The following is a 26,276-nucleotide window of genomic DNA, read 5'->3' on the forward strand; positions in this document are numbered from 1 at the left end:
CATTCGTGTGGTGCATAACACAACAGGGCCCCTGGGGCTTGGATTCAGCCACTGCTGCTGCCATTGCATGCACACAGTGACAGCCCTGCCCTGCTCACTTCCCTGAGGCCTCCAAGTTTAAAAGCCAGCAGCATTTATTGCTTCTCTCCTCGAATAAAGGGGAGAGGGAAAGGCATGAGCTGCCCACTGCACTCAGCACAAAGGCTTGTCTTGGCTCTCAGTGAAAGCAATGTGGAAAAACTCAGTCTGACCCCAGGCAAAAATGCAAAGGAACCAGGGCTCAGAGACCACACGCAATGTTCTGCCCCCTGTGCAATCCCCCGCCGGAAGAATTTTGTCTCAGACCAAGGAAGGCTCCTGCATCGTCTGCTGCTTGGGAGGAAAAGAACAAAGTTCTCACTGCAGTAAGTGGCTCAGTAGCCTGGCCCTGAAGGGAGGGCTGGATCAGAGACACAAGATTTGACCACAGTGTGGGTAGATATGATACCTGGATGTGGTCCCAAAAAACACGCCTGAGAGCGATGCAGCGACGCACCCAGCTCTGTCACGAACAGCTACACTGCCGCAGAACAGGCGAGGCAGCAGGGCTACCAAAGGAAAAGAAACAATTATTTCAGGAAAGGAATATAAGTCTTTTCAATGAGTTGCTGGAGGGCTTCCCAACAGACTTAACTCCAGTCTGAAACATTCTTACCCACGCTAAATCTGAGGCCTGGAATTCAGTCTTAGCCAACAGTTGCTGAGCACCCAGATTGCTGTCTAGAGTGAAGGAGGGCCTTTTAGTTGTGCRCTCAGAGGTAATTTAGCCATGCAAGGGATAGATGAAGATTTACATACTGTAACAGGCTGCTGACAGACAGGAAAAGCCCAAAGGCATTGTGCACTTTCACACACAGTCTGTTAGCTGGGTGCTAGAGGGCAGCAGAAAGGCCCAGTTCTGCCTCTGGACCACATAAGCACTTGGGGGTGGTTATGTCAAAAAGAAAGGTGCCTGGGCCTGGGAAGAGCCATGGCTGGGAGGCTGTTCAAAGCAGCCAAGTACATCGACTTTGCTCAGTTTCTGTTCTCCTCTCAGAYGTCCCTCACCTCAACTTACTGCATGATGCTGTGGAAAGAGGCTTCCCTCCTCTTTTTGCTCTGCTTGAAAAGCTGCTCAGGGAAGACAAATCAAGGAAGCAACAAACTGGCACCTGCTGAGGCGAACACAGCTTTCAGATCCCCTCCCTGATGCATTTTCCCTTCCAGGCATCACATCTGAGCTCATAAACCTCCCACACAGACTCTGTCTAAGGCAAAGCACCTGGGGAGAGCTGAAGACAGGTTCAGACTGGTAGCAGTCTTCCACCTGGCCAAAACTTCRGGGCTAGCAAAGCATTTCAGCTGGGCTCTCCCTGGGAGAGCATGCATGTTGGCGGGAACTTGCCAGAGGCAAGGACAACTCTTTCTCTGTGAAGTAGAGTATTGGTGCGACACATCCTTGGAAGAGAGCACAGACAAGGCCTAATGCAATCAGAGCAACGGGTTTTGCTTCTTGCAAACACTTTACAGGTCCTAACACCCCTTCAGAAAGCCACCAAGCTCTCAGGGCAGAGAGCAGCCACCTCCATTTCCTCTCTCTGACCAGCTGGCAAGGAGCAGCTCTGACAGGAAGCTTTAGCAAGTTTTTGCCTGCAGTGGCCAACAACCTTCACCCATCTTTTCAAAATTCATTTGTCTCTAGGAAGACAACGTGTGGGCTCCTGACCCCCACAGGCTCTAGATGGGTTTTTTTCAAAACCACCCTTAAATCCACTGACCCACTCTTCAACACAATCTCAGTCAATCAAGAGAGCAAATTGTAGCCTCTTCCCTTTCCACTCAAGCCACACGTGCTCTCCTTCCCCCACCAGCCCATAAACAATCCTCACAAAAGCACCATCAACAGCAATCTCTGAAGCAGGACACAGCCACCAAGGCGGTTTATCGAGACCATCAAATAATAATTTACTGTGATTCAATCTGTGGCTTTGTACAGTTGCCGGGATGGGAGGAGGCCAAAGGAGGAGGGGATAGGGAAAGAAAAAAAAGTCGTTTGCTGCAGGTCTGGGTGAAATGTGAGATAGTCCCTGAAGGGGCTCATGCTCCCCCTGTCCTCTTCTTCCTTCTCTTCCTCTTCCCCTCCCCCCATACTCCTCCCCTGAATCCATTTGTTTCTTCTTTTGTTTCACCTCTTTCCTTGCGCTCTGCACTGTGGAAAACCCTCCAAGTCACAGTCCAGTCAGCTGAAACAAGAAGAGCGAGGACATTAATTAGTACCTGTTTCATCTCAGACCCAATGGTTGCTGTTCCCACGATCCTCACTCCCTTTCCAGGACAATCCCACTAGTGCCCMTGGAGTGAAAGCAAAGGGCTCCACAGGTTTTGGGAGTCTGTCCTTGACTCATCCAAGTATTTGGACATCTGCTGAAGTGAAAGTGCTCTGCAGAGTAATGGATGAGTCTCAGGCATCTTACAAAACCCTCTGCCTCCTTTCAAATCTCAGTGCCGTCTCTGGAAGAGGCTCAGTCTGCTGATCTCTCCCCCTCCTCCACGGTTGATGGGAACCATGGGGAGATTCCCCAGCAGGGCAAAGAGCAGCACCCCTCTGTGCCCCCCAGCCACACACACCCCCTCTCCCCTCCAAAACACAGCATGTCTTTGCCTTCCTTTTCCCTTCAAGTCCCAAGGATCCCCCATCTCTGCTCTTGTCCTTATCTGGTCGCTGCAGCTAAAGGAAGCTGAGATGTCAGGTTTCTAGTTTCTGCCTCTGATACTGCCTGGTTGCAAAAGTCACCTCCCAGGGACGCATTGCCCTAAGAAAAGGCTTGTGCATAGCCCTTGGCCTGCATAGCGGGAAACAAAACAAAGCAAAATGCTCTGATTTTACTCCTCTCGTCTCCTTGTCCTCTCCTGCCCACTGTGGGGGAATGCCCTGAGTTGTGTAATTCACTGAAGCATCTTAAGTCGCCTTTTCATCTCTGTGTGGGACTGCATTTGCACTACAGTTCCACAGAGAGGAGACAAACTTTCCTCCCTCCSTCCCTTTGTGAGCCACCCACACAGCTGAGCCAGACCCGCCTGTCTATCGGTCAGGTGTCTGCTGTGAATGCAGGGAGTAGAAAAAGGACCTGTCAGTAAAACTGGGATGTGGTAATTCACAGCATGCTCTCTTAAAAATCAGAGGGAAGAGCTTCCAAGACGCTCCTTCCCCCTCACTGCCCCTCCATTTCAAGGCACAGTTGGTGCTGGTGCTGGACACCAGGCTCGCGCTCGCTCTGACAGGGGATCAGCCTCCTTACAATCAGTGTACGGGGGAACAGCAGCTTAAGCAGAGGCTGGACTTCTCCACGTGTTTTCAGATGTGAGCCAGAGCAGGAAATGAGCCCCGAGCTCACATCCCCATCCGGAGGAAATGCTCCTGAACATCTGGGTGATCCAAACATCTGGAAACCTCCCTCAGCAGTGATAAGTGTGCTAGGCACAGAGTACGGCTCAGCCCCCATGGGAGATCTCGCCTGGCTTGCCCTGCACCCGTGCTCTCCTCAGCTGGGAACAGAGGGGTGGGGTGCTCAGTTGATTTTTTTGTTTATAGGAAGCAAATGCTGCCAGCATTTCTTTTCCTGTGAAGAGCTCTGCTGTGTTCGTGGCCTTTACCTCAAAAAGTAATGGAGAAAAAACAGCTGCCCACCTCCATGTTCCATCAGCCCCTCTCAGCAGGCTCTCTGGCTGGTGTGGGCTTTTTTCTCTAGGACGTCAGCAGTTGTATAAAGGGATAAAGGTTCGCCAATCCAAATATTTGGAAGACTCCCCCATCCAAAGAGCGACACAYGAAGGACAGCAGTAGTACAGGCTTCTCTTACCCCACTCCTAGCCCTTACAAGTACCTCTCCCTGGTGCTCTCAACSTCAGTTCCCTCCCTCCCCTTTCTGCCACAGAAGGACCCAGTTATGCAGTTGTTCCTTTAACGTGGAAACCAAACCAATGGACATTTGTCCTAAGGCCACCTTGCACACCCAGGCAACCAACTGATAGGAGCTCTGGCTCACAACTATCTGGCAGGATTGCAAAGATCTAAATAAATTCACCAATAAAACCAAGAAAAGAAAAAGAGCAAACACAGACAAATGAAGTTGCTGAAAAATACTGTTTCTGGCTCCAACATGCACAATTTATAAAGGCAAAACAGCCCCCTTATGGCTAATTCTTAACATTGCATCAGTTTCAAATATCCCAGGGGATGTATCTAATGGGAAAACTCTTCTAAGGAACAGAGGACTTTCACAGTTAGGTACATCTGCTCCAATGTTTTAGGACAATGCAATTTACACAAGCTTGTTAGGAGCCAATGTGATCACACATCTCCTCATCTCAACTATTTTAGGGCCAGTGTGTGGTGAAGGTGTGGTGAGCCACCCACCTTGAATACCAGCTTAACTCTTCTCTCAGAGGGTCAACATAAGAAGGAGCTTTCTTGGGGAAAGTATGATAAAGCATTTACTTTTTTCAGTGTTCTGCAAAAGTTTGTTTCACTGTATGAGGAAAAAAATTAAACAACTCTTTACTCCCGCACATTTCCCCAGGAAAGTGGAAATTTTTGACTTACCTATGTTCTAAGAGAAAACGCTATTTCAATCAAAAATCTGTTTAATTGAAGAATACAGACTACTGAAATACTGTCTGCTGCATTTGTTTGCAGCTAGGTACATCTGCAGTCACCTCCTTCCCTGCTTCCAACACACGCCCATGTACCTTGTCTCCTGCTTCCAAAACTCACCTTAGTCACGATATCACACATTTACAGTTCATGCAGCCAGGGCCGCTCTCATCTGGTGGATTCAGCTTACGTAGTTTGTGCTGACGGATCTCCCGCACTAAGGTGTAGAAAGCATCTTCAACGCCCTGGAAGAAATGCATCAAGTTTGATTTTAGTTGGCTGAGAGAGAGGACAGTGGAGAGAACAGAGGGGTTTGCCTCCCAGCTGGAAACCACCAATAGAAAAACACACAGAGTCTTTTGAGGGGTGCAGATTACTGAGTCACAGACATGAAAAGAAGGCTAACAAGATCCTAGGAATGGCYCCAAATAGTAAGCGAGACTGAATTCACAACCACTTGACTGAGGAGCTCTTAAGCCCTTGTGATTAACCAGCTTTCAGAGATGAGGCTGGCCATCCAAGAGAAAAGCCATCACCAAATGACAGAGGGCATCTGCTGCCTTTTTTCCATCTCTAGGCTCCAAGAGCCCAAAATGGTCCTTATCCTGCTCCAGTATAGGTCTGCCAAAATGAATGAGTTTTTTACCAAGTCCCGTGAGCTTAAATGATCTGCAATGAATACAAGGACTACTCCAGGGCCTTGGAGAAAGCCACGAGAAGGCAAAAGCCATCTGAGACCAGAGAAAGTCAGCAGCCACCTGCAGTAGTCCTTTAGCCTTCCCCTGTCCCCCTCTGTCTAGACAAGGTGGAAGAAAAGGGCAAATGGGTTTGAGTCAAACAGAACAAACACCCTGTTTCTCCCAGGATGGGGAGGGAAGCTGTGCTGCTCATCTCTGGGATGTGGCCTCACCTATAAGGAATTCTCTCTTCTGTACAGTGACTACACACTCTCTGAGTGGGCCTGACCAACATTATACAAACRCATGTGGCATTCTCCATCACCGTGCCTGCCTGTGGAGCAAATACCCAAGGATGCCAAGTATGAGATAAACACACAGAGGTTGGATAAACTGCTGTGTGACTTTGCAACTGTGCTGCCAGGGACAGCRTGTGGTTAACCCAGCTCTGCAAGATGTGTGAGCCTTCCCCATCTTTCCAGCAAGGCTGGTGTTGAGAAACTGGGCCATCCCAAGAGCTCGGAATAACACTGCCTTCCCCATGAGCCACAGCTCCTAGTAGCACAGCAGTGTGGAAGGTGTTTTAGAGGCAGACTCACGGTTCTTCTCCCCTCTGCTGCTGCCACAGCATGAATTATACACTCCTGCTGGAGCACTTAGCCTTAAGAAGGCAACTAACCTCAGCCCTTCCATGAATCTGCCTGCAAGGCACGTAGAGAGCAGAGTACCCTCTGACATACTGCACTGCACGAGTTTGTCCTTCTGGGACACGGCACTGCATGCAGATGAGTCCCCAAAACAGAAGCAGCAGCTAGGGGAGGCCTGGGGAGATGCCCAGAGATGAATTTATTTCCCCAGCACCATGACTTAATAGACTCTGCAGGCCATCAAGCAGAGTTTGCATACAAGTTAAGGTAGCAGCCAGCTCCAGAGCTGGGCTTTCTGGCAGCTTCATTTCAAGCATCTTGGCAGTGGTAAATCAGTATCCATGCTGGCCTGCTCTAATTCACGCTCGCTTCCCCGCTTGCCACCACTTCGAAGCTGTCAGAGAGACTTACAGCACACTGTAGAATGAGCAGCTGCAGTGCTCCTCGCCTGACAGCCCATGCACACAGCTCTGTCAACAAGGCTGCACGTCAGTCCTGCCACTGTCAGTCAGGGTCTCTCTGCTGGCAGATCCATGCACTCCCTCTGTCCCTCCTCACACAAGGGGAGAAGGCAAACTGGCTGCTGTGGGAGAGGAGGAGGCCACATAACTCAGCGGGACTTTCACCACAGAGCATTCACGGGCAGCCAATATTAAATGCCAATGTGCAATCTGGGTTTGTTCCTGGCTCTCTAGGACAGCGCTCAGGTCATAGGAGCACAAGGAAAACTTTGTCAATGGGATGCTTTAAACTATCCCTCCTCTTACCTGTCTGGTTTTGGCAGATGTTTCTATGTAAGGGATTCCATAACTGCGGGCCAAGTCCTGTGCTTGCCGGGTCTCCACTGTCCGGGCTGGCAGGTCACATTTATTTCCCACCAGCACCATGGGAACATCATCTGAGTCTTTCACCCTCTTGATCTGCTCTCTGCAAGAATAAGAGATGCCAAAGTGAAGGGTGAGAAGGTAGTAGTAAGCAGTTTTAGCACGTTCTCCAGAAAAGCAGAGGAAAGGTCACTTTTAATCAATGATAACAAGAGTTATGCTTCACTCCTACAATATGGCTTCTGCAGGGCTTTCAAAAGCACATAGGGGACCACAGCGTGTAAGCAAGGAAACTGCAAAATAGTTAGTGCTCTTCTGGAAATGAAAACTAAACATACTTCTGCAACTGTTTAAAAAAAATTCATCTTGAAACTATGGTGATCTATATGAAGACATAAGCTTATCATAACCTCTTAAGATGATTTAAGCTAAATAAAAATGAATACTCAAGTAGTTACCTGTATACTTGGCAAGATTTTAAATCAAGTAATAATGCTGAACAGGGAAAAGTCACCAGATAAACAGTTACAAACAGAGTTTGCTGAGCTGATAAACTAGCTTTTGGCAGCAGTAACCTTTTCTGCAGATGCACAGACAGTATTTTCTTCATTTCAGATTAGTTCAGTTCAGTCAAAGTTGAGAAACCAACTGGGAATTAAAAAAGCAGTAATGCTTGCTTTTCAGTTCCAATCTCTGAATTAAAACTAGGTGGGCGAGGATAAGATCTACTACTTTTAAAATCTTGAAGGCTATTATGACCACAAACAATCCATTCAACTCCCTCATGATAGATAATAAATTCCTTTGTTTAATAAATCACTTAACTTCCGATGCAAAACAGCTCTTTTGCTCACATATCCAGAACTATTAACATAGTTTTATTTAACTAATAAAGCATTTTAAAATGCTGTTTTCTGCATTTTAATTGAATTCAAATTTCCATCCAAAGCAGCTTGACCGCACATTGTATTAAAAAAAAATAAAAATCAATCATCTTTTTTTTAATATAGTAAAACATAGAAATGAAGTCTGAATATATGTATGTTAAGCTATAAAGCCACTTAAGTGTTCAGTGTAACATCCTGATCAGCAAAAGCAAGTACTAAATTTAGTGCAGAGGCTACACTTAGTTGAAAATAGATATCTCCTGATGGTTACTAACCAGTGAGAATGAGCACTTCTCTAGGGAAAATTCTTTTTAAAGTGCAAAGAGCACATGCAAAATGAGATTAAAGCCAGTGATTTACATCATGATTAACACTGGGGTTTGAAACCAAGCCATCCTTTGAGTGATTCACAGGCACCAGCCTCAGCACAAGGCAGCAGGATAAATGCTCCTGAATCCCTCAGGTATTTTAGGAGAACCCCTTCTTTGTCCTTTGGTTCAGCTAAAACAAGCCAAATCAGTCCACTGTATACAGTCATTACATAACAGCATGCCTGTTAGCTGAAGACTGAAGAGATCTCAACAACTCAGAGCAGCCCCTCTGACTACAGAGGGCTGTGCCTAAGCCAGGAGCTTGAAGATTATCTGAGTCCTCAGTACGCAACAAGACTGCAGCGGTGCTCAGCTCCCTGTCGCCAGGCAGCTACCCAGAGGTACCGAAATATCCAACACCCCCAAACTCGAAAAGCCTCAGTATAGGAGGCAAGCCATCAAATACAGCCCCCATCACTGGGGTCAGCCCACCCTCTCCCCTCTCTGGGATGGCTCAGTCACAGTCACTGTTCAGGGTAGTTTCCCCACGTGGAAAGGAGATCTACGACCTAAATAGAGCGCAACCCACAGTGCCCCTCCAGACAAGCTACTGAGAATCCTCCCACCTCTGATGTTCACTCAGGATGCTCCTCACTATACAGGGCTGCAGCTGGGCCAGCTCAAGTGGCAGGGAGCTAAGCACGGGCACGTCGCAGTAGTATATACGGGGGCACAAGCTGGAGGAAGCTGAAATGAGTCACTTCCTACATTGTTCTCAAAAGCCCCTCAGGCTGGCTCCGGGCACAAGCCACGGCCTGACGCAGCAGCATGACTGATATGGCAGGGGTTGCTGCAAATCCTTCTAGGGGCTGCTGTAAAGCCTTCTAGGTTGCCTTTGCAGAGCTTGGGCAGAAATGGTAGGGTGAAGGGGGCTGCAGGCAGAGTTGCAGTGCACCTGCAGGGCTGCTGGCAGGTGGGAGGTCTATGCAGTAGTCTCATTCTTTGCAGTCTTCCTGCTATTTGGCTGCAGCCCTTAGCTCTTTCCCATCAAAATGTACCTCAAGTCCTATTCATGTGGGCTAGTCTCCAAAGGAGCAAAGGAAAGGCTCTGAGAAATCTACTGCCTGCACAGCCCCACTCTGTAGGGCTACTTATACCACAGTCATGGTATGTGGGACCAGCCACCAAGGGCTGCTGGTGCTTCCCCACAGAGCAAACCTCCTTTCCCTCTTGCAGCTGAAGCTGCTATTCGCCGTGCCCTGGGAGGGCATGCAGCTGCACACTCAAGAACAGCCAACAGTRTGAGGCACAAGCCCACGCTGCCTTTCCTCCCCACACTCCAAGCATTTGCTGAAGAGACTTTTTGTCTCGTACTCCACTGCCTTTCTGCAGGAAACCTCCTCCAAAGATAAGTCTTTAACAGCACATGGCTTCTTTGGTAGCCAGCAGACAGGGCAAGGACTGGCTGTCCTGTGGCCTGGGAGATGCTTTCAAAGAGCGCTGCCTTGTTCCCTGGAGCAGGYAAACTGCTGGCTCTGCAAGTCCCTCTTGTCCGAGACAAGTCCTTGAAGAAGGCATATRGCAACAGGACACAGTTACAAATACCTCACTGAGCTCATGCTCTCTGCATGGGGGGTGACCAGAGAATACCTCCACTGCATTTGATAAGTTCTCCTTGGCTCTCCAGCTTAGTGGGGGAAGGAATCAAAGGTAGGAAGTGACGTGGGGAACCTGGATATAGTTACAGCAGGAAGCCCAGGACTGGGCCACACTGGGATCTGCTCCTTGCTCTGCCACTGCCCCACACATTGCCTTGGACAAGTCACCTCTGTGACTCTGACTCACCTCCTGTTTGGTGTTTGCTCTGGTCACCTCAAGATCTTATGGGCTAGGGCTGTCTCTCCCTGGTTGCATGCACGCAGCACGACAAGGGCTCACCACAACGTCTGCAAGCAGGTGAAGCAGCCCTCCTGCTCCTTCCCAGCCTCCTCTCCCAACTCCCTGGCACAGGAGAAGCTGCCGGGAGATCAGTTTCACTAACAAAGCAATTCCATTAATTAGAGAGGGAAGAGAGGGGGGTCGTAAAGGATCAGYTCTCTCTTTAGTCACCATAAACACTTAAACATTACATTACCAAGTCCCCAAAGGCCATAAGCAATCCCTTTGGATGAGTTTTATTGGAGTCACTGACATTAACTGTCTGCTCCATCTCTTCCTTGGGGAATGGCCACTTGAGCTAATTTTCTTTGCTGGCAGCCAGTGCTTCCACCACAGAGGCCTGATCTAAAAGGGAGGGCAGGACAGTGCAGTGGTGAGGCCTCCTCCTCACACCTGGCAAGCGAGAAGGGGCCTGCCCAGGATACTGACCTGTACTGGTGAATATCTTCAAAAGACTTTGTATTGTTAATGGCGAAGACACACAGGAATCCCTCCCCTGTTCTCATGTACTGGTCTCTCATGGCACTGTACTCCTCTTGGCCTGCTGTGTCCAAGATGTCTAACAAACAGGTCTCTCCATCAATGACAACTTGCTTTCTGTAGGAATCCTGCAGGGCCAAGAGACAAGAGAGAAAGGGAGGAAAGAAGCATTAAGGGAGGGCATGCAAGAAAAGGTTTAACCCATAGGCCACTTCTGTTCAAATCCAGCCATCCCATAGGTAAAGGAACAGAGAAGAGTTTAATATCTCCCTTGGGGTGCTGCATTTGTCTGTACATGCCAAGCAAACAACACTGCCTCCATCTGTGCAGCTGTGGTGCAAGGGCTGGACCAGAGCACACACCAGCTGGAGGGGCAGCACTAGGGTGGACAGCAATGCCAAAGGGTGCTGGGTGAGGAGCTCAGGTCTGCATTGGTGAAGAGGTGCTGCATGTGGAGCTCAGCATCTTTGGAAAAGCTGCCTTCAGGAAGAGGCTACGCCACACATTGCCTGGATTTAGCTCCCATTAAAATAACCAATTCAGTCCCTCTTTAAAATGGAAGGGGAAGGAGGGGGGAAGAAGGGAAAAAAAGAAAAAGGGAGCAGCTGAACAGGTTTCCCCTCCTCCAGCAGAGCCTCAGAGAACACAGCTCCTGGCCAGTTCCTCTCTTTCACAGCCCAGTCTCTGGCATACCAGGGGCAGCTTTGTCCCTACCACACTGCAGAGCCCTAGACAACTATTTTCCCAACTTTATTTAGTCCTGGCTAATTCCTCATGAAGCCTCCCTGCCCGGGAAGCTTGGCACATGGAGCTGTAAGGGCCAGCAGTGGTTTGCTTCTGCAGCCACAGCTGGGGGCAGGCGGACAGGTAAACAGAGCATGTGGGTAAACGGTAGCTGGAGCTCATGTGAGGTATCATTGATGCTTTGCTGTGTTCCCGCCCTGCGATCTATATAAAACCTCTCTCTGAACTGTTACAGGAAACAGGGAGATAGGAAAGATCTGACAAATCATCCTGGCCAGCTTCCGCTCCCAGGCTTGCTCTGTCTGGTGTGATCTGTCCTACAACATCCCATCTCATCCCGTCTCATCTTTGACGCCTGAGGAGGCACAAGGCATCCGTTATTTCCCCTGGAGGACCAAGCCAGAGCCCAGGGCATCTCTGTCARGCTTTTGCAGCATGCTCTTTCTCTAAAGCCAACCCCTCTGCCATTGCTGTCCTGCAAGCCAGGAGAGTGGCCTGATGGCAGGTAGGCTTCCAGCACCTGACCTTCCTGCTCTGCACTGAGAGTCGCTTGGAAAGATGTTGGAAGAGGGACCTGCACAAAAGGAGGTTCCAGGATTTCCAGGTACCATTTATAATTTGCGGAGCATTGAAATGTGTTTGAGATCAACTGGAAATCTGGCATCTCTAACATATCTCAGCTTAGGCACCAGAGGCAATCTCCACCAGTAAAGCTGCAAATTGTGTTTGATGGCAAACCTCTTATTGCCATTCAAACACACACAAAAAAAAAGAAGWAGTAGAAGAATTACACTGTGGGGAGGGTGTTTCCCATAACTAGGCTTTGCCCAGAGGGACTCTGGGAAAGGTAAAGAATATCCAGGCAGTCCCTTTGAAGTTGTGCATTTTCCCTGTGGTAGTGATGATTGCAACTTATCACACATGTGAAAAGGCCTGGAAATCACCAAGAGTGTTCTCCCTCAAAGGGTTTTGTTTTAAATGCAGCATTGCCCCTTACCACCATGCCTCTGCCCCATGCCCAGTCTCATCATAAGGGATGATGCTGGGATAACACGTGCACGCAGAAACAACCTCATCTCTCTCCTACAGCTCAACCTCACGTACAGCACAGTTGGCTCAACCCTTAACCAGAGCAGGAAGCCAAAATCAAGGGTGTGAAAGATATGTATGTTCAAATCTGTATGTTCAAATTTGAACAGCTTTGCATTCTGCAACCACTTACAGAGATCATAGTTTCAATCTGCAGCAAAGCCAAATGGCTGTTGGTCTTCCAAAGACCATAACGATGGCATCACATGAGCTTTGCCTCTGAAAAACAGGTCTGCAGTCAAGCAGCAGACACAGCAAAGGTCACTGACAGGACCAGCAGTGATGGAGAAAGGGAATGAAGCAAACACAGCCTTTTGTTCATCACTATAAAAATGCCAGCTACTGCGGCTCATTAAAGTCCTTCTTCACCTTGCACTGAGAGCCATGAAATCAGACTAAAGGAGATCTGCTCTGCTGTGACCTTCTCAGCAATTCCTCCCCAAAAGCAATGGACTGCTGAGGCAGGGCTGCTAACCCAAAGGGAATAACAGTGTTGAGTGATGGCATGGCTCCTTTCCAACCACTCCAAAGGCAATTGGCAAGCTGCCCTGCAGGGATGCACTCGCATTTCTAATCAATAATATATCTGGAGCCTCCCTGGTGCAAGGTAAAAGAACTTTAGTTCCATCTCTTGGGTCCCAGCCCACAACTCCAGACTCAGTGCAAACTTAATATGAGCAGATGGCAACCCAGGTGCAAGCTCTGCCCAGGGCCAGCATTGCCGCTAGCCACAGCAGAGCTGGGGAATTTGCCTCGGTGACTGCCTGGCTCGGCCGCTGAGCCGAGAACGAGAGCTCRTTGCCATTTTCAGCTTCACAACAACATGATTGGTTGGATTGGAGGCATGTTCTCTGTAACTCCTTTTATCCCCATCCTTTTCTGCCACACTTCTGTCTACAAAAGAAAACTCAGGATCTGGGAAGTCAGTMTGCAATCATCATTAGCCTGTCCGTAATCAAATGGTACCTTCACAGCCATTTAAAACCTCCTGCTCAGAGGAGGGGAGCAAGTAGAGCAGTGTTCAGCAAGGGCAGCCTGTACCTAGCAGGCTGCTGTCACACCCACCCACCACTGACTCACTTCCATCCCTGCTCCCTGGTGTGTGTTCAAAGGACAAGTCTCTCAGTGCAAGTGTTCATGTTCAACAGCCAAGTCCCAAATTTCAGCAGAAGTTCTTGCAATCAGACAGCACACCTACAGAGAGGTGATCTGACATTTTGGCTCAGGTTAGCAGTCCAAACACAGAGCATAGGCCAGACAGTGGGGAACACAGGGGTCCCCCAGAAAGGCCAGTCAGCTTGCTAAGAAAGCAAAGGCAGTTGCTTTGCAGACAAGAGTCTTGCAGTTTTATTGAGGATGCTTTGCACTCCACAGGTGCTGTAGTAAGGGACCCCCTGCGTTTCTGAGGAAGGAGTCATTGCTGGGGAAAGACCAGCTCTCTCCACTATCACTGTGTGTCCAGCTTCAACCGACACTCCCCATGAATGTTTTCTACAGTGTCTCACCTCCCTTCCTACTGATACTCTCTCCTCCCTGCCAGCCATCATGGTTTATGCCCCCTTCTCTGGCTCGCTGCCAGGCAATGTACTTGCAGCTGCAAGGGCAGCCAGCCTCACACTTGGCTACAACCCCTTGGTGTAAGCACATGCGTCAAGCTGCTGAAGCACAGATCCCAGTATCCCACTGCTCCTGCTCCTCTGCAACTTGCCTGCTTACAAAGTCTCCTGATGGCTCACTCCTATCTCTTTGCACAACAGAAAGGGACTGGACTTAAGTGGCTGGAAAGAGAAGTGCGAGATGACAGAAATAAACTCCTCCATCCCCTCTTGCTACAGCAAACAGTAATTCCCAATTCTGACTCAGGAACACAGTCAGATACTGTTTCAGGAGCTAAAAAGASCGCTTTAAAAGACTACTGCTTTTAGGTGACAACACAAGCCATGAATTGCAAACACTTAGGAAGGGACACCTCAGACTGTCTAAAGGATCAGGACAGACAGTTGGGACACCACCACTGCTCAAACTGTTGGCTCATCTGCTGCAGCAAAGCAGAAATAGTCCCCTTTGCATCAAAAAGGAAGTCAGCAGCTCATCCCCATCTAGCTCCTCTCACAAAGCAGTCCGGCCAAGTGGCCTTTCCCTTCCCTGCCCCAGATGTGCTAACAGATCTAGGCAATTGGTCCATTTGTTAAGCACTATGGTCTAGGTAAAACCTTGGGCTTCAAAGGCTTTTAGTAGCTAATTTCTTGAAGCTGGAAGTTAAACCAAAGGTTTTCTCAACAGTCTGGTTCATCTGATCCTTTCCTGCTCATCCACTGCTGAGCTAGACAGACATATTTTCAGTGCCTTGCTCCTCACGTTCCTGGAAGGTCTACAGGCTGTTTGGCAGCTGAGAGTCGGGTGCGCTAACAAGCACTGTATTCAGACAGCCCACRCTGAGCCCAGCTCAGCACAGCGCCGGGCAGGAAGGGCTGCCTGGGTTCAGCTGAAGGTGCCTGGCTCAACAAGTTTCATCTACAGTCGCAGGGCTGCAGCGTCCGGGTGCTGGGAATGAGGGGGGCAGGATGTTTGTTTTGCGGCATGGGAATGGCACGAAAGACAGCTCAGCTGGGAAGCGGCAATGCGTATCAGCCGCCAGCCCACAGAGTGGGGCTGCTGCCTCTGCCTCTCGCACACAGCTAAGAAGGGGCAGGTTATAAACCAAAGACTTTCTGTTGCTTCCAGCCAAAGATACTGTGCTGGGGACAGGGACCTGCTGCTAAACAGAGACCCCTTCCTCACTTGGCTGGCTTATAGCCTTACGCCCTGACAGAAAAGCAGTCCAACAGAGGTAACACAGGCCAAGAGGCGAGAGATACCACTAGGAGCACGGGTACCCTGCAAGGCTTCCTGGGCCCAAGGCTTTTCCCTGGGCTGGGAAAGCGTGCCAGGAGGGCACACAAGGAACAACTCTGCTTTCATCAAGGTTTCTGCAGCAGGTTTTCTCTTTTCTGTGTCTGCATGTCTTGACTCCTCCCATCGTCTGCTTAAAGCACGTTCTTCTCTTGCAACTCAGCCTTTCCCTATCTCTACATGCTGCTTCACTTCTTCATATCTTTTCTTCTTTTCCATGCCTACTCCTTTTATTCAGACTCTTAATCAGTTATGAAATGAGACACTTGCACTAATGAATCAGGAGGATGGGAAGGGAGTATCAGTTCTTCTGCCTCACTTGGCTGCAAGACAGAAAGACATGGGCATGGTGTGGGTCCTGGGTGCCCTCTCCAGCTTGAGGAGTGCCAGCAGAGCTGCACCTTGCTCCTGGGGAGGTGCCAATCAGGACCACAGAGAACATGAAAGCGGCACGTAGTGGGATGCCTCCCCGGGGCAAAGAGGCAGCTCCTTTGCCTGGCATGAGAGGGCCTGTTCCTGGCTAAGGTGGAGCTGGGGCTGGCTGGGAACAGAGACACTCCCTCAGGGTCAATGCCCCTCGCCTGCTCCCCTCGACAGGCACAAAACGCATTTCTCTTGCCCTCCTGCCCTGGAAAGCTTTCTCAGAGCACTCCTCCCTGCTCATGCCTCGCTTTTAAACACAATCCACACTTGATCCATTTAAACAACCTGAATAGTAGCACAGATAAGGCCTTTATTCCATGCACGCATACTCTTTCCCCCCCCCCCTTTTAACCTGCACATTTCAGCATTACTCTGCTGTTTGTTACTCAGCTAAGCAGCCAGAGTCAGCTCCTGGGCACGATCCAAAGAAGTTTAGTCACAGGAGGATGGGGAATCTGTCGGTCATATCCAGATCACTGGCAGGTAACTCTCTGCACATCCTAAATCCCCATAAAATTAAGTCTAATTGAAAKGGAGCCTTTTGGGAGGGTGTTGGTCAGTGAGGGAGAAGAGCAGGCGTTTCTGAGCGCACCGACATGAGCCACAGACAGAACGGCGGGAGCAGRCAGGGTGAGGAGGGCGTGCTGCTAAATGCCATGCAAGATTTACATTCCCCACTGTGTGTTTACATGGTACAGCTACAGGGTACATACAGGGGGGCAGATGGCTGGAAACAAATCCAGCAACACCAGCTGGTAAAAAGAGGCCTAAACCCAACTCATCGTGGGTCAGAGCTGCATCTGCCCACCCCTAGGCTGAAGGGAGAAGAGCCCTTTCTTTCCTGCCTTCTTGACGCTCATCAGTGCTGCTCCCTGACCCCTTAATGCAGATATCTCCCACGGGAGGTTGCTCTTGATTAGCAACTCTTTTGTGGAAAACAACCTGGAGCAGATGTCTAAGAAAACGATGGAGCTGCTGAAACAACAGTCCCATCCTGGACAGAGGATGTGTAATTCTTGCTGTACATAAAACTACACAGGAAGGCCAAATTGGTCGCATCCCACCCCTCTTCAGAGGAATCCATCCACTGGAGGCCAGGACCATAAATCCATGGTGTCGACACTAGCACGGGGAGGAAACAGGAGGGAGTCACCCTTGAAAATGTGAATCTGAGTGGACTAAAATGTCTTGCAGCGAACAGTTACAGACAAGAAAATAAAATAGCAAATTTTCTTGTTTATGGAGAAGTTAATGTTTTCTAAGCAAGTTTGTTTGTTTAGAAACAATATTTGGGGGCTAAGAGCACTTTAAATGCAGAATAGTATTAGTGTTGGACAAATAAAACTTCGTTCAATTCAAAAAGAAAGGACTTTTCAAGTGCTTAGACTGGCCAACAACTAAAACAGATATTAATGCTTTGCATAGCTTTTCTAGGCACCCTAGTAGGTGAAAAGACACATCAGCTAGAAGACTTATTATTTCCCTCCCACCCTGAAACCCTTAGTTCCCTGAGCATTCCTGTGTGGTGCAGGCACAACAAGCAGGTGCCAACGCCAGGAGTTTGGGCTGGCTACAGCAGTTCATGTGTTTGATTCTGCTAGGCACAACCACAGCTAAGTCTCTCTTGAACTTCCCCACAATTTATACTCCTTTATACTTTTTACTCTGCATATGATGCTATGGATAAAGAATATAGGTGAGGGGAGAGGAGCTGAGGAAGAAGATGGCTGGATCTGTGAGCAAGGTGCAGCACTGAGACTCACGAGCCCAAAATTAAATTCCAGGCTCTGCCACAGACTTTCTATGTGACCTTGGCTAGAAGTGCTTTTAAGTGCTGTCTCTTTTTTCTGCTTCCTATTTGTAGGATAATAAGAATATTTCTGCCTTTCGACCAAGGCTTGTCTTTCTTGTTTAAGTTATAAGCTCTTCAGGGTGGGGACTACACGTACAACACCTACCAGAATAGATTTCTGATCCCAGTTGTGACCTTTTAGGCATAATAATAATAATAATAATAATAATTGCAGTAACCACAGCTGTTTTTATACACATCTGGTACAGAATCCTTTAGGACTGCAGACAGGGAGGTTATTGTCTGAGAGGCATGACAGAGCTGTGATTTGGTTTCCCAGGGTGGACTTATTCCTAGCATAGAATTGGCCACAAAATGGCCAGGCACTGCACAAAAAGCACAGCATTGCACACATCTATCCTGAATAAAGGTATAAATCATGCAGTAGGCAAAACCAGCATCTCCTTAGCAATGAAGGAACGGTGAAAATAGTTGGCGAATGGAATAAATTTTTAAAAGGTAAAAAAATGGCTGTGTTGCTTATACTTGCTGTGTGGAAACCTGAATTCTGAATATTGAAAACTGCGTTCTGCACCACCTCCAGAAGTAAAAGGTCTTTGACCACTTCTCAAGATGGAGTATTGCAGCTAGACACACAACTGCTGCAATCCATGCTGACTATGAGACAAATACATTAATCATCTTAATAGAGCACAAGCACAACTGGCCCTTGGAGCTCACTCCCTCCTCTCTGTCTCTCACTGAAGGGTGGGCTCATCTGGCTCTGGTGCAGGACAAAAGCCAAGAGCTCAGGGTATAATATCAGTCTCCTCGGAAGCACACCCCCTGTTTTGTCTTTCCTGAAGCACTAACCTATTTCGTAGAGTCTGCAAATCCTGGAAAAGAATTGAAGTGTCATTTTCCCCTGTCACAGAACAAATCTATAATCATGGATGAGATAGCGCAAAGAAAGTCAATGAGCTTCCTGCTCTGCAGAGAGGTTGGGGTCTCTTAAAAAGAAATTCAGCATTCTTCACTTCTGTTTGATCTGTTAACCCACACTTGTCCCCACAGTAACACTGTAGAAACTATCAAGGTTTAGCTGCTTGGCATGTCTCACTTAAACTGCAGGATGTACGTAACTGATAAAGCCCTTTCCATCAGTAAATTTCAAAACATCTCACATAGGAAGTCAATATATTTACTTTAATTTTACAGGAGAAGAAATGCAAGTGTGGACACAAAACTGGTCTTCATTCCCAAGCCTTTAACTCCTCCCTATGCTGACATCTAATCAGAACGATGGGCTTTTGTACTCCCCCAGCTCTCAGCCCCTGCACAGCTCTACCAAGGGCTCTGCCTTTATTTACTGCATCCCTCTCCATTTCTCCTCAACAGACAGTGCTGTCACTCTTCAGGAGGCACAAATTAGTGTAGAAATTCAGGATAGCTTTGTGAAGCAGAGAAACATCCCCACTCAGGCTCAAACTGAGCCCAAGCCAAGCATACTTTGGATTCACAGTGAAGTGAAAAAGAGCAATGGGAAAACATGCAGACAGGCAGGCCCTCCCCTCCCAGAGCCACTCACCTCTATCGTGGGGTCGTATTCATCAACGAAATGATTCTGAATGAGCTGTATTGTCAAAGCGCTCTTCCCAACACCACCAGCTCCCACCACCACCAGCTTGTACTCAGTCATCTTCCAGCTGACCCCAGCTCAGGACTTCCAGGGCACCACCACCTGCAAGGAGAAGTAGAGACCTCATGTTAGGAGAGGGGTTTGCTTCTGTCCTTGGCTTCTCTGCAGTGGAGGCTGCCTGACAAGCTCCAGCATACATCAGTGACTGGGAAAGACAGAAATCTGCAAAAAACAAGCTTGTTTCTTGGGTGAGTGGCCTCCATACCCAGGCATCTGTTCCTGACATTTAGTACTTGTTCCAGAAGTACACAGATATCAGGACATGAAAGTCAGAGACCTACCATGTCACATGATGTGAAGCACAACGATCATTTTATTCTGCAARGCACATGATGCAGAGGTGAAGGAAAGTACTCAGAGGGGCCCAAGGATACAGATGAGGCAGCGGCAGAGACAGTAACAAATCACATTTAGTCTCCCAGTGCAGGGTCTTAGTCCAGGCTCCCATTTAAGAAAGTTTTAATGGTCTTTTAAGTTGCTTGACTTAAGTATGAATTGAGCATGGGACACGGCCAATCTAGTCCACTCTGAAAAAAAAATTCTGTATGACAAAGAGAGAAGTATTTCCCCTACAACTCAGGGAAAAAAAAACAGCAGGTCACCGTCAGGGACTTATGTATTTTTAAAATAAATTTTCTCTAGGTATGAAATTGTCACTGCAAGGTACTCTACCTACATACTACCATTTACTTTCAGCCCAAAGTCATACACATGTTCCACTCTGCAAAACATGGCCAGGAAACAGGGAAATGGTGGAATCAATGGTGCAATCCAAGGGTCAAGGACTTCTTCATTCTCCCCATCTAGTACACTGGCTACTGTAGAAATCTGGCCACAGAAATTTATACTTACTTCCATCTGTCATCCTGCACTATGGCTCTAGGATCCATTGCCTTTATTTTGCTTTTATCATCCAATTCTCTGGGATCTCAAACATGAGCAAACCTCACCTAAAAAGAATGGAACATACTACAGCCCAGAACCGCAGCATCCAGTGCTATTTAATCTAATACCGTCCCCTAGTAATGAAGGTTACTTAAAATGATCAAAGAAATCAATCAAACTGAATACAAAACCATGCACCACCATGTCTACCTGAGGATACTCTGCAATCCTTCAGCCTGACATTCAGGAGGCAAACTTCACACATTCCCAAAACAAGCCACATGACGTAAGGGAGTATTTTACACATAAAAAAATCGAGGTATAAGACAGGTAAATCAAAAGTAAMCGATTTCAAGAGGCTTGGTTTACAGAAATTGCTCAGTCCTGTCTCTGATTTGCCTTCTCTCAAGCTAGTGATGCAAATCATTAGATAGATTTGAAAGCCTTGGCCAAAGTGATTTGCATGTCAACACCCACAGTTAGCCATAACAGCAAAACCGGGAAGAGGTCCAGGCACCCCTCAAATAAGCTTTCTTACCTAAGCATTTTCACCTTCAAGGCTGAGTTAAATACAGCCTGCCTTTTGCTGTAGGGCAAGTTTGAGATGGTGGCACACCCACATCCTCTGCCAGTCCTCCGGCTAAGAAATGCCTCTCACCATACTGGCAATTGCAGGTTAAGACAGAGAAGGACCACAGGTTGTTTCCTACTCCTAAGTGGAAAACAGTCCTGTGGAAGTGGCACATCTATTCCCACGAGACRAAGCCGGCACACACCACAGTTGAGGAAGAGCTGCTACAACAGGGAGGTGCTACTAGGAAAGGTGCTCATTGGGAATGCTTAATATGGACAGTATAAGCCAATCACACTTTGGCAGAAATGTGTACCCTTCAACAGGAGAAAATTCCCTCCCCTTCCTCTCTGCCTCGCTCCCTTAAATTTCTGTCCCAATTCTACTGAGAAAGAGGAACTTCAACTTAGCGTTTATGAGAGGAAGATTACAAAACCCTGAAGGTTTAAATAGACATCCATTCTCATTGGACTGCTCCTCCTCACTGCTAAATGTCACCCCAGGGTCAGACACCRGTCTGTAGCCCTTATAGGGAAGGCAACTGAAAAGGAGTGTTAGTGCTAGCCAAGCCCATAGCCCCTCTGGCTGTGTGCTCTCCCGGATGCTCTGTTTGCGCACCGCCAGCCTGCTCTTCCCAACAGCAAGGGCCACTCATGCTTCCTTGTTTGTTTTTAAAGCTCTGCAATTGAACTTAGTGCTCTGCAAGCAGCCAGGTGGCTGGTACAGCAGGATTTGCCCATAGGAACTGCACAGCAATTCCCTGATTATAATAAACATGCAGYGTCTCAACTCGGCTGTGAAAACAACTCTGTGAGCCCCTGTAGCTCCGGGACACAAGTCCTCCAGCTCACATACCCTGGGGCTCTCTGGACCCTTGCCTCTGAAATTCCTTTTTCCCGCTGGCCCCCGGCCAGAGTTTGTGAAACAGCAGGGCAGAGAGTCAAGCCTGTGTTTGCAGAGCGCARCAGGGCAGGGAGAAAGGCTGGGAATGCCAGGCTTCCGTCAGGACAGGGGCTCCTGTAGCAGCTTGACACAGGCAGCAACGCCGGGCACATCACACAGGGATTAGACACCCACCCAGGAAGAACATAGTAACTGCTAAACAACTCCACCCTTCTGCTAAGCCTGGGGCCCTGGCACAGCTCTGTGGACATGCCTCTGCCCAGACGGTTCCCTACCTCCGGCTCCTCCGGGCCTGGCTTTTTCCCACAGCCTTTCCAGGTCTTCCCAAAACTGCAGCAGCTCTGCAGGGGCTTCTCCAGCAGCAGCGCTGAACCCAGCTGCTCCTGTCTGCTGGCACAGACACAAAACAAACCATTTCCCCTCTCCCAGGTTATTTTTCAGCTGGATCAATCCCCCGACTATGTGCCAGCACAGCACAGGAGCTAAGAACAAGGAGGCTGCAGATACAAATGTTGTTCTGTTTCCAAATATATTGAGTTGTATCAGTTACCAGTATCCACGCTGGCTTTCCTGCCTCAGCAATGCTCATGCAAATGTGTGGCTTTAGAAAACTTAAAAGTATGGAGTTAGCTTCAGATAAATTGAATCTAATAACCCATTAAACAACTTAGASTTTATAGATTTGTTTTTCTATATAATGAAACACTGGAAGACTTCCTTGTCTGCAGCAGAAGCAGCAGCCCGGGTGCTCATTTTTCTCCTTGTAACTCTGCACCGCTGTAATGTCTTCACTGCAGTTCTGCCAACAGTTCTGTCACATTTTATGAGAAATCTAAGCAATATTTTACGCTTTCCTTAAAACCAGGCCCTGAGATTACACAACATTATGAGGAGGTGTAGCTCTTCATCGAAAAAGAGATAAACAAGAAAAACAACTGTCCTGACCTCACAGTTGCAGAAAAGGCTGTGAAGAGCGGGAATTCTAGCAGCTCAAAAACAAGTAGACAAAATTTAAGAAGGCTAATTAAAACAAATAACATCAAAGCTCCTGGCTATCTGATGTTGGAAGGCTCTAGTCATTTTGGTGGTAAAGCAAGCAAAGGCCACAGCATTTTGAGCAGTATGGAAAAACTCGGAAGGAGGTCACATCTTCATCTTAAGGCTTTGGTAGCACAGAATTTTGTATTAGGCAGGTGATTGCTATCAATATGTTAACAACAGCAGGAGCTCCAGCACAGAAGCACTCTCATGAGAAGAGCAGATTTTTCTCAGGCAGCTGGTACAAAGTGTACCAGCAAAGGCCATTATACATCCAGCCCATGTCTGCATGTAGTGTATTTGCTAACGCAGCAAAGATCTAATCTAAAGTAGGGCAAAACTTTCTGACTTCAATCCCCATCTGATTGCAACCTTAAACCACTCAGACAGTTCAATTACCTACTCAAGCTAGGAGCAGTCAGACACAACCACGTCTTGCCAAAGCCCTTTCTTTAGCTGCTATCTCAGTAGTGGAAAGACAAACAAAGATTGTATCCCCCCTTAGGCACCCAGGATGCTGGAGAAAGGCAAGAAAACGAGCAGCACAAGCCCAAACAGAGTGAAGCAGGACCACCGGATCCAGCCAGATGCTGTGCCTTTGTCCACTGATGGGAAAGCTGTAGATCATTAAATGAGGTGGAAGACAAGAAGGAGAAAATAAGGTACAAATTATGTAATATCCTAGGTCTATACCCAGATATGCCACTCTTTCCTAGTGAAACACCATGCAACTCTGTTCTTGGGGCAAAGAAAAAGCTGCAGGTGGAAAGCAAGGCTATAATAGAGTGTATATTGCACATGATTGCACTGAGTATATATCTACATGGCTACTCCACTAATGTACATTCTCACATATACAAACAGCTCCACTTTCCAGGGACAAGAGAGATCCCCTTCCTACTCCAGGCTTCTAATATTTGTGATGGGACGAGACAATTAACTGGAGGGAAATGAGGCCTGAGTGCTGACTGCCAAACTATACCAATTCAGCTTGGCCTAGAGAGGATCACTCCTATAGCAAAGCTGCTTTACAGCCCTCCGGCTTCTAAAGGGTCTAAGAAGGCCATTCAACCAGGTCCCACCTAAAATACACAGCAGAGAGATCTGCAACGCCTAGCAAAACACACAGCAGCTGCCAAGAAAGACTTTCAATGGCCACCAAGGACCTTGATCTAACCAGGCTGCTGCCGGTGCTCATGGTAGAGCAGCTGCTGTGGCGATGCGCAAGGGGAGCTGCACAGCAGCCCAGGACTACAGGACTTGCTGAGGCAGAGACAAGTATGGGGAGAGGGAGAGAATCAAACCCTTCATAAAAGCAGTGAGGCTGCCTTCTGTCTCTTCTAACTTGCTCTTGGCTGTGCAGGATAGAGCCTCCGTGCGGAGTAATTTGGCACAGGGCTCACGGTAACTGGGCTACAGACTGGCTCCTCTGACACAATCCCAAAGCTGAGGGCTGAGAACTGCTTCCGGCTGCCAGAGGAGGGGGAGAGTGAGCAAGCAGGTATTCCTCTGCCCAGTCATTCCAATATCTGAGGGCAAAGTGGTCCCATAACAACCACAAGAGCCCTCCAGTCCTCTCCCTTGAGACCACTGCAGTGGGAGGAGCTGCTTGGGCTATGCCTTCTGAGGACCCCCAGCCCACAGTCACAGCAGCACCCCTGGTCCATGACGGGGTTGGAGCAGAGGCTGTCACCCACAGCAGAGCTCATGTGGCAACCAGGCTGGGGACAGGTGAGTGTCGGGGGGCCATGCAACACACACCTGCCTCAGGTGAAGGCACAGGACACAATACCAGTGGGATGAGACAGTGCCTTCTGCTCAGCCACAGACGGAAGAGAACAGGACCCACATGCTGGCCAGTTTTGAGACCAGTTTCCCAAACATGTGGTTTACGGTTCACCTTGGAAATAGGTCTCCTGTAAATGGTTTCAGCTTGCATTACAGCCTAGTTTGAATACAGTGCCTCAGCCTTCTCCTCAGAGTCTCTGTTTCAGCCCACAGGAAATCAGAAAAGCTATTGGGGTGGCTGGGGACCTGCCAGCCACCAGCCACGCACCGATGTACAGACACATGCACTCCCTTGTTCCCAAGATCCAGGACAGTTCTCATAGCCAGCTCTTTCCATTATTTCTGCTTTGGCTCTGAAAAGCAGGCTTTTGTGCATTACTGTCCGTCAGCAAAAGGCCCTCGACAGCTGACGAACCAGGCCCTCACTGCACACCCCGCTGAATGGAGCGTCTGAGCTCTGCTGCGCTGCAGCGGGGACAATCAAGACACGGATCAGGCTCCGCACATCTCACTTTCCCACCTCACTCTGCCCTGCACAATCCTAGTGCAGGGCTTTGAGCTCTGGCTCCCTCAGCAACACACAAACCAGCATTTGTTTCTTCCTCACCCACCACAGAGGCACCAGCACTTGAAACTAGGGGAGGGAAAAGCTATTGCTCATTCACTCATGCCAGGCGCACCCATCTCCTAATATTCGCTGCCAAAGTGACCGTGTTTGTCTGTCTGTCTCACTCTCATCGGGAGGATATGGAGAAGCTTTAGGTCATGGAGACTGCTTAGGCCATTTATCTGCAATTTTAGCAAATGATGTTCAGGAAAACAAGCCATGGTAAAAAACTCCCTGTGCTACACACAGACCAAACTACTATAAACAGTGCTGGTTGGCACAGCACAACTGCCTGCCGCAGGGTCAGGACTGTGTCCTCTCCAGGGGAAGGAAAGCAGAGCCCAGCCTGAGGAGCACTGCAGTACAACAGTCAGACTCTCAAAGCTAAGGGAGAGTTTTCGGTTAAACAGTTCCCCAATCCCTCTTTCTGGCAGCAATTCCCAGGCAGTTTTGGTGAAAAGCAAGTCTGAGCATACTGAAAGTCAGCTCCCCACTTGACAGATACTCTAATAGTCACWGCCTTCCTCACGCTTCTCTCTTACGTTCTACAAGTGGGCGAGACAATTGAAACTGGAGACATAAATGCCAAGACCTTTAACTTAAAGAGTGGGATGCTCTGGCCTCCTCAAAGTGTCTGCTTATGATTTATCTGCAAGAAAAATTTCTAACGAGTGAGAGGTCAGGGCATGAAGCTGAAGTGCACACACACAAAGCACAAAGGTCCTCGCTCCAAAGCACCGACAGTTTACTTACAAGCACTCTGCATCTTTAGGATTTGCACACTCACACCATACCTAGAAGATGCTGGTGCTTCAGCTAACTCTTCACTGCTCTGCTCTTCATTCCTTGCTCCAGTAGTGGCTGCACAGGTTCTCTAACATGCAGAGAATGGTACCAAACTGTCTCAGCCCTAAGCATGGAGCTGGGTCCAGCCCACCCTACTGTTTCTCACCATCACTGCAAAACACATCTTAATGTGAGTGTGGGCAATGATGGACAGCACTGGCACGGGAGCTTCTGACAACAGTCTCTAGAATCAATGTGTGCTTAAAATCCACATTCAAGGAGCTCCCTCCCTTTCCCAGGGAATCCGTGATACATGCTCCTCACAGAGAGTGCACAGACCTGACCACTCATCAGAGTGTGTGCCAGGACAGAGTCACCATATGGCACTGCCATTTCAGGCTCTGAATCCTGCTCTCCATTGCTTTCTGGACTTGCACCAGAGTGAAGCAGAAGAACCAGCCCAGGTTGCTGTCACTGGGACAACACAATGTGGCCCAGGGCTACACAGACCCTTTTGTAAAAAGTCCTGTCCCAATACAGGCTTAGAAAATAGCTTTCTAGAAGTGTCAGGAGGGAAGGATGAATACATCCATTGCAGACCCAACCTAGAAGCTATCAGAGTT

General features: G+C 48.4%; 1 protein-coding gene across 3 annotated transcripts in view; it reads right to left on the reverse strand.

Annotated features, from left to right (window-relative positions):
• Window positions 1-1,958: 1,958 nt before the first annotated feature.
• HRAS (HRas proto-oncogene, GTPase) overlaps window positions 1,959-26,276 on the reverse strand; it is a 57,795-nt gene continuing 33,477 nt past the window's right edge. For all 3 annotated transcript variants that reach the window (XM_085298470.1, XM_085298472.1, XM_085298471.1), the window contains 5 exons: window positions 18,965-19,117; window positions 10,386-10,564; window positions 6,764-6,923; window positions 4,793-4,917; window positions 1,959-2,261 (listed from right to left, as the gene is read on the reverse strand). In XM_085298470.1, coding sequence (XP_085154596.1) covers window positions 4,798-4,917; window positions 6,764-6,923; window positions 10,386-10,564; window positions 18,965-19,075 — 570 coding nt within the window. In that variant the 5' untranslated portion in view covers window positions 19,076-19,117 and the 3' untranslated portion in view covers window positions 1,959-2,261; window positions 4,793-4,797. The remainder of the gene's footprint in view (window positions 2,262-4,792; window positions 4,918-6,763; window positions 6,924-10,385; window positions 10,565-18,964; window positions 19,118-26,276) is intronic.

This window comes from Rhea americana, unplaced genomic scaffold (genome assembly GCF_003343005.1).
Source record: "Rhea americana isolate MKP2758 unplaced genomic scaffold, rheAme1 scaffold_139, whole genome shotgun sequence".
Classification (NCBI taxonomy): Eukaryota; Metazoa; Chordata; class Aves; order Rheiformes; family Rheidae; genus Rhea; species Rhea americana.